We start from the raw sequence: 8,659 nt of genomic DNA on the forward strand, positions 1-8,659 counted from the left end.
GCATCACCACCAAACCAGTATTATATGAAATGCTGAAAGGTATCCTTTAAGAAGAGGAAGAAGAAGAAAAAGGTAAAGATACAAATTATGAACAACAAACATGCATCTATCAACAATTGAATCTAAGAATCAAGTGAATAAATAATCTGGTGATCATAATAGAATCAGGGACATAGAAAGGGATTGAACTAACTATTCTTGGGGGGGAAAGGAGTGTGGGAGATGCGGGAAGATACTGGACAAAAATCGTGCACCTATGGATGAGGACAGTGGGTGGGGAGTGAGGGCAGGGGTGGGGCGGGAACTGGGAGGAGGGGAATTATGGAGGGAAAAGAGAGGAACAAATGTAATAATCTGAACAATAAAGATTTAATTAAAAAAAAACATATGAATCACCTAATATGAACAAGGCAACTAGACAACTATAAGCAAAATTATAAAATAATTTAGTAGAGATCATACCTAAAATAACACAATGTTAAATATTGCCAGGTACTTGAAAGAAATCTCATAAAAGTATAACAAATTGATCACACTATAATTTTATTCTTACCTGTACTGTAAATCTTTGAGTTTTTCAAAGAGATTAGGTCTGCATGTTGCTTCTAAAACGTTTTTTATTTTAGCTGTCTTGAACATTAACTCCTGTGTGAAAGCACAATATGGAGCCACTGGTATTAGAAATTACTTTTCTAAATTTTTCATCCATTTTGGAATGAAGAGCATTCAAAAATTAAAATTAAACAAACAATGAGAAAGCAAGGTTACAGAAACTTCTAACACCATGATTACTCATTTTTGCTTTTAAACTTTTAGGTAAATATCAAAACCAAAGTATAATCACAGTTTTTGTCTAAATAAATTCAACGGACATTACCACCATTCTAGGCCCACACAGAGTTTCTCTTTTCTATACCAAACAAAAAAAATAAAGAAAAGAAAGAGAACCCATAATCTTTACAAATACATTCAGGTATGAAAATGAGATGAATATGAAACACTCTATTCTTTCCTCTTTAAAAGTTAAACAAAAATATAAATTCTCTGGGTGTTCTACCTTAGGAAAAATAATATATTTAATGGCCGTTATTCTCTGCTGAAAGTTTCTCAAATTATTCATCATTACCATGTGTGCACCTGTATGTGTTCTCTGTGGCTCTTATGAAACAAAAAAATAGCTGGTAAAATTACTTTGTTACCGGCTTCCCCTCTGCAGTCCTTTACTTAATGGAGATGAATCTATTCACCATGCCTTCCTGCAGGGGTAGGCAAGCCACGGCCTACCGACAACATCTGGCCTGCTGCCTGCTTTTGTATGGCCCAAAGTTAAGAATGTTTTTTACATTTTTAACTGGTTGAAAAAAATCAAAGGAAGCATATTTTTAGCACATAATTATATTCACATGTCGGTGCTTATGCTTTTGTTCAAAGCTCCAATGGCAGCACGGAGTGGGTGTGGCAGAAACCACAGCAAACAGCAAAGCCTATAGTATGTACTGTCTGACCCTTCCCAGAAAAAAAAAATTTCCTGACCCCCTCTTTCCTGAAATGCAAACATATATTTTTATAACTACAATACCCCAAATCATGTTTCTTTGCAAGATTTTCATATGGTTTGGGAAACGCTGCTAGGATAGAAAACTGTCTTCTACGAACCTTAAACTCGGTGTCTACTCCATCAAATCTTCTAGCATCTTCCACAAGCTGGATTCGAATATCTTCTGAGCACGCGAAGATGCTTTCCAGGTGAGACCAAGTCCGCTGGACCGCCATCCACATGAAGATGACAGAGTCCGCTGTGTTCAATTTATTTTGCCAGCTTAAGACTTGCTCGATGAAGTACTCCACATACTTGCTTTGAAGCAGAGTCTGCAACTGAACCTAAAGGCAAAGAATTTTAAATAACAGCTAAATTGGTAGACCATAATAAGTACCATGAGAGAAAAGCCATACCTGTTCTCTTATATTTACTTTTCCATTACAGTTGACATTCAGTATTATTCTGTATTAGTTTCAGAGGCATAGCGCAGTGATAAGAAAATCGTGTACTTTACAGAGTGGTCCCCCTATGTCTTAAGTACCCACCTAACCCCACACACAGTTACCATGACAGTGACTGTATTCCCAATGCTGTAATTTATATCTCCGTGACTCTTCTGTAACTACTAATTTGTACTCCTTCTTTGTTGAATCTTCACCTGAGACTATATTCTTTATTGATTTTAGAGAGTGAAAGGAGAGAGAGAGAAACATCGATGTGAGAGAAAAACATCGATCAGTTGCCTCCTGGACATACCCTGACTGGGGATTGAACCTGCAACCTGATTATGTGCCTGACTAGGCATAGAAACCACCACCTTTTGGTGTGCAGAGTAATACTCCAACCAACTGAGCCACAATGGCCCAGGCACCAATTTGTACTTCTTAATCCCTTCACCTGTTTCACCCAGCCCCCCAACAGACCTCTCCCTCTGACATACCTATTCATTTTATTGCTGGGTTCCTAGGATCTAGCCTGCAATATGTGGAATAGGCATTCAATAAGTATTTGCTAAATGAGTGAATGACCTTCAATATTCATATTAACATTTTTTTCAAAAGAAAAATGATAACTGTAAGCAACTTCATTTAATATATCTTCTACATGATGACCAGATATCTCGATGTGGGCAGAAAACATTGCATGGTTACCGCAATAAATTTAGCAAACACCACCATCCCCCATGTAATTTTCAAGTATATAATACAGCGTTTTAACTACAGTCACCATGCAGTACACTAGGATACTCAGAATTATTCATCTCATACTTGAAAGTCAGTATCCTTTGACCAATGTCTTCCCATTTCCCCCTCCCTTAGCCCCTGGCAACCACCATTCTACTCCGTTTCTATGAGTTCAGCTTTGTTAGATTCCACGTATGAGATCATTTAGTACTTGGTTTTCTCTGTTTGACTTATTTCACTTAGCATAGTACCCTTGAGGTCCACCCATATTGTCACAAAGGCAAGATTTCCTTTTTATGGCTGAATAATATCCCATTATACACACATGCGCGCGCACACACAATTTTCTTCATACATTCATCCTTCAGTGGACACTTAAGATTGTTTCCATGACATCTGACTCTTCTTTGGGGTGAAAACTTATCCTATGATTTCTATGATACTGCAGTCTCCTTTTCCTACTATTTCTCTGACCACTCTCTCTCTCTCTGCCTCCTTCGTCTCCTCTTGTTCACCAAATGCAGTCTTTTCTGAAGCTCTACTCTTGGCTGCTTATGTTCTGTATCTCTCATCATTTGCCTAATCAATTATCAAGATACCAACAATGGCCCTAACTGATTTGGCTCAGTGGATAGAGCGTTGGCCTGCGGACTGAAGAGTCCCAGGTTTGATTCCGGTCAAGGGCATGTATCTTGGTTGTGGGCACATCCCCAGTAGGGGGTGTGTAGGAGGCAGCTGGTGGATGTTTCTAACTCTCTATCTCTCTCCATTCCTCTCTGTAAAAAAATCAATAAAATATATTTTAAAAAAAAAGATACCAACAATGACCCCAAACCGACTGTTCTACCCCGGACCTCTGGCTGAGCTCTGGGTCTGACCTTCCACCTTTACTTACATGTCCTTCCCCCTCCCCATCACAGAGCCTCTCTGTCTCTTCTTAGACCCACTGGAGCCCTTCTGTCCATCTCCCACTCAAGTGCAAGTTCCTTGAGAACAAGTGTTTGTACCTTTCGATCCCACATGGTACCATGCCTGGAGCCTGATGCAAGTAGATGCCCAGAAAATAAATAACACTGAAATTTGGAAGGAGACTAAAATTGTAATTTAAAAGAGAAAGAATCTGTAATAAAAATATCCATCTTACTTGGTTGTGCTCTAGAGTTTCAAAAAGTTGTTCATCAGACTTTAGTAATGGAATGCCTGTCCGGTAATGAACTTCGTAAGAGAATTCCATGGTCGCCCAGGTCAGACTGATTTCTGTTATAACCTAGACATAAGTGGTAATGAGTTACGTGTACAGAAGTTTAACTTAGAAGCTAGATCTAGGCTATCATCATGAATATTTTACATGCTTAACATATTTTTTATAAAAAAGAGGGATTGATATCAAATATTACTGGCCTCAATTTTTATTCTTTCAAATAATACATGCTGATGAGGTTTAGAAAAGAAATCCCATCACAAAAAAGAATAAGCACCACACCAATATCAAATTTGTCTTGAATCTGACTTTTACATTCTTCCCTGAAATGGAATCCTAGAGCAGAAAGGGCCTTGAAAAGCCCTCTGGAGGTTTGATGGATCTGACCTACAAACCAGCCAGCCTGAGACAGGTGTTGCTCAGAGTGTGTGAACCTGGGTAAGTTAACTACCTCTCTCTACCTCAGTTTCCTTATCTGTCAAGTAAGAAGAAGAAGACCTCTTTCCGGAAGTAAATCATACGTGTTTTTGTGGTATTATCAACTGGGCCAACCCTCTGGTCTTACACATTTCCTCTGGCTTGGAATAATTCTATTTCCTGCCCAAGTCACATACTAACTAGCAGCGAGGGGCAAGCTGCGACTCCTGTCTCCATACAACCACAGCACGGACTTCTCCCCAAGTTGTCTTACGTGCCAACGCGCAGAGTGAGCCCAGTGTGAAAAGAAACAGCCCCGAGGACCCCACCTTCTCCGTCCCCAGTTCTTTCACTGCTTTGTCCACGATGCTCCGGACAGCATCTTCCACTTGGTGCAACCGCAGGGCTAACAAGTCTGCCAGAGTTGTGGCTTCGCTTATTGAAAATGTGACCTTAAGAAGAAGAGAAAAGGGCAGCATTTAAATTCCACATATATGAATGGTTCCTTTTACCTCGTGACCAGAGGGATGAATCAGAGCTAAATATACTCAAGTCAGCTGCTGAGCACACCTCTGGTTCTGAAAGTTGCGGACCATCAAAGGCATTGCTTTTCAACTCCCAGTTACTAAGGCATCACCCTCCAGAAGCGGGGCCGAGGTTCAGGCCACATTCACACTACACCACTTCCTTTGTTCCATAGCCTTCCCCTGTCAGCTGGCTTCTTATCTCCTTTTCCCACAAAAGCCATTTTTTAAAGAGAATCACTATATTCATTTATTATAAGTTGGTTGAAATCCCAGGAATCAGGTAATAGCTCATTTGTCTTTTCCTCCTAAAGCACTCTATTCACCGAGCATAATTCCCAGTTGCTTCCGTAATTTAACCTCATTTTATCACTAATTTAATCACAGTTCCCTGGGAGAATAAAATATATTCACGCACAGCGTCAGTCATATTTACCATGTGAAAATGCAATGAACGCATTTCTTTATCATCTTGTTGACTCCTCCCACTCACCCCAGTATTTGCTAAGCTCTCAGCGCTTCCTAAATGTCCTAAGTCATCCGTGTCCCTCGCAAATGCAGAGCTGATCCAGCCACATGGTTACAGGAAAATTATTTCCTTTCCTGTTCCTGCTCCTGCTGAGAATGTCCAGCCCTGCTTCTGAGAAGCTACAACCCTCTCTAGCCCTCCCCACCCTGTCATACCCCCTGTCACCATCCACCTCTCTGCACAGAATGACTAAGCATCCCTGTTTGCCCAGGACCGAGGGGGTTCCTGGAACGTGGGACTTTCAGTGCCAAAACCTGGAAAATCCTGGGCAAAACAGATGAGCTAGTCACCCTCTCAATGCATCACTTCTGGCCTCAATCCACAGCTGGAGGGCCCAGGGACCCAGGTCTTGGGAGAAGGAAAGAACAGGGGTGTGGAATGGGTCGCGCAGTTTGTGCATTAAACAGGAACCCCCGCCCAGGCGACAAGTGGAGGGAATTCGGCCACTGCCCTGTTGCCCTAGCGGGAGGCACCTTTTTCTAAATTGTCTGCCTGAGACAGTGCATCTGTCTAGCATGCAGAAAGGCGTAATACAGGCAAGCGACTGTGGTGAGAAGAAATGTCATTGGAGGAAATGTGAGGGGGGAGAGGGGCACCCAGTTGACTACATATTGGGAGACTCAACAAGGATTTTTCTGAATCAGTCAATCAAATTACAAGGTCTGAATGTCCAATGTCTAAAAAACTCTAATAATTATAGCTTTAGAGATCATTTATTGAGCACTTGCTATATACTGGGTCTCATCTCCAATGTGTTCACCAATTCTCCATGGGGAAGCATTTGCAGTATTTTCATTTCATAGAAGAGGCAATTAAGGTCTGGAGAGCAGGTCAGTCGCCCATGATCCCAGAGTTACTAAGAGTTAGGGTTGCAATGACAAAGCCTAGTTTCCATGAGTGGGTAAACTCTGTAAACTCTGCCTTCAGATCCCCACAGCCTTTCACCACAATGAGTCCCTGAAGGTCTAGATCTGTCCAAAGAGATAAAAAACATACTAGACTGCCTTTCATATATTATACATTCATTAAGATCCCCTTCCCTAAAAACTAAGTAAGATTGGTGTGTTTGCTCTTAAAAGATGCAGGAAGTTAAGAAAATATAGCCAAGTGGCATGGATACAAGAGAAACCATTTTATATTTTGCAATAAAATCAACACACTAACAAAAAAGACACGGTTACTAAATGAACTGGGTGGAAACAATCACAACGTCAGCATTCCCTGGTTCATGGGTGAAGGGGCTCAACCAAATTCATTTCTATGCCCTCCAATCCTCTCCAAAACCAGTCAGAGTCTTTGCAGCTGTGCTGTGCTCTATCAAATGCCTTCACATTCTCTTACTGGATGCTGACAAGCTCCTCTTGTGTGAGAACAGACAGCATTCCTCTCATTTTAGTAATAAAAAGCAAAATTCAAAATAGAGAGGTTATTTGTCTTGTTTGCAGTCACACAGCCAGTAAGAGATAAAAGTGGGGTGTCTTAGTCAGTCTGGGCTGCTATAATAGAATACCACAGGTTAGATGGCTCAAATGACAAACATTCATTTCTCACTGTTCTAGAGGCAGGAAGTCCCAGGTCAGGCGTCAGCATGGTCAGGTGCTTGGCGAAGGTCCTCTGCTTGCTTACAGATATCTGCCTTCGTATTGTATCCTCACACGACAGAGAATAGAAAGCTCTGGCCTTTTATGCCCTTATAAGGGCACTAATCCCATAATCCCATTCACTAGGGCTCAACCTTCAGGACCTAATTACCTCCCAAAGGCCTCACCTCAAATGTCATCACCCTGGGATTTAGAGTTTGGCATATGAATTCTCCAGGGGTGCATTTAGTCCACAGCAGAGGGCTAAAACTAGAATCTGTGCATGTTCAGTCTGTCCATCCCATCTCAAGGAGCTTAACCTCTCCCATGTGACCAGAGCCTGTTCACAAATCCCACTTCATCCCAGAGGAATAATGTAAACCAAGGAGTAACACTTCACAATCACAAAAATATTCCATTAACGAGACTCGGGAAACTGACCCCAATGGCCTTCATGAGCTGGTGCCAGTGCCTGTCTCGGAGGGCGGGGCTCTGTAACTCCGTGACGGCTCTCAGGGAGGTTGCCATGTCCTTCACCATGCCCTCCAGGCCGGTGTATGCATCCCAGACTCGGACTTCCTTGTCTAGTGACCAGATTTCCTAAAGAAAAGCAACAACAACAAAAAGTCCCCAGATGTAATAATACGTTTTATAGTCTGCCTTCATTGAAAGAATAAATGTATATTTCCTGGGATTAAGAAAGAGAGTAAAAGCATTAAGCCCCTAGGCCAGTGGTCGGCAAACTGCGGCTCCAAGCCACATGTGGCTCTTTGGCCCCTTGAGTGTGGCTCTTCCCCAAAATACCAACTTCTGCGCATGGGCCACGAAGTTTCAATCGCACTGTACATGCACGCCCGCATGTGATATTTTGTGGACGAGCCACACTCAAGGGGCCAAAGAGCCGCATGTGGCTCTCGAGCCGTGTTTGCCGACCACTGCCCTAGGCTAATGACTAATTCCAGAGAAACATAAAAGGATCCACTCATTCATATAGTGGACTGTAAGTCCACTATGTACCAGCCCCTGGACACACTGGTTTCTTACTCACAGGTTCTAAGTAAATGGCCCGTGGGACATTGAATGTAGGGAATTGGTGTTTACAGGATATGTGCAACGAAGAGTATTTCCTCTAGAAACACAAATCATCGGAACACTGAGACTTATCTAGATTGCCAAGACCTTCCTTCAAAGGCCTGGCTTGTTTGAACGGTAGCCTGGAAATGTTAGTCCCTTTGAGGCTTGGTTCCTTGGACCTCACCTATTTCATGACTTGAAGATGTGTCGAATAGGGCCCTTGACTTGGCTGTCTTCTTGACCCATGGAACAACATTCACAATTGTGAATGAGAAAACCTGTCAAAAAACCATCTCAGGCCCTGGCTGGTTTGGCTCAGTGGATAGAGCAGTGGTTCCCAAACTTATTTGGCCTACCGGCCCCTTTCCAGAAAAAATATTACTCAGCGCCCCCTGGAAATTAATTTTTTTAAAAATTTTAATAGCAACTAAACAGAAAGATATATGTATTAATGTTTCTACCTTTTTCGTAAAATATAGTAAAGAAAGGGGTAAATTAGAAACATTGAAGTTTGAAATTATGAAACTATTTATTGAACTCAGAATAGAAAGGTAATACAAAAAAAGTTAAAACAAATGAATCTGTGGCCATCACCGCCCCCCTAGATCGC

General features: G+C 41.8%; 1 protein-coding gene across 1 annotated transcript in view; it reads right to left on the reverse strand.

The window, feature by feature from the left end:
• The window catches only part of DNAH11 (dynein, axonemal, heavy chain 11), a 198,265-nt gene that overhangs the window by 149,990 nt on the left and 39,616 nt on the right, over positions 1–8,659 (reverse strand). Inside the window, exons 23-27 of the mRNA XM_015558132.1 lie at positions 7,417–7,575; positions 4,672–4,794; positions 3,869–3,991; positions 1,657–1,881; positions 554–645 (exon numbers count right to left, since the gene is read on the reverse strand). Of these exons, the coding sequence (XP_015413618.1) occupies positions 554–645; positions 1,657–1,881; positions 3,869–3,991; positions 4,672–4,794; positions 7,417–7,575 (722 nt within the window). The remainder of the gene's footprint in view (positions 1–553; positions 646–1,656; positions 1,882–3,868; positions 3,992–4,671; positions 4,795–7,416; positions 7,576–8,659) is intronic.

The sequence above is a fragment of the Myotis davidii genome, unplaced genomic scaffold (assembly GCF_000327345.1).
Source record: "Myotis davidii unplaced genomic scaffold, ASM32734v1 scaffold168, whole genome shotgun sequence".
Classification (NCBI taxonomy): domain Eukaryota; kingdom Metazoa; phylum Chordata; class Mammalia; order Chiroptera; family Vespertilionidae; genus Myotis; species Myotis davidii.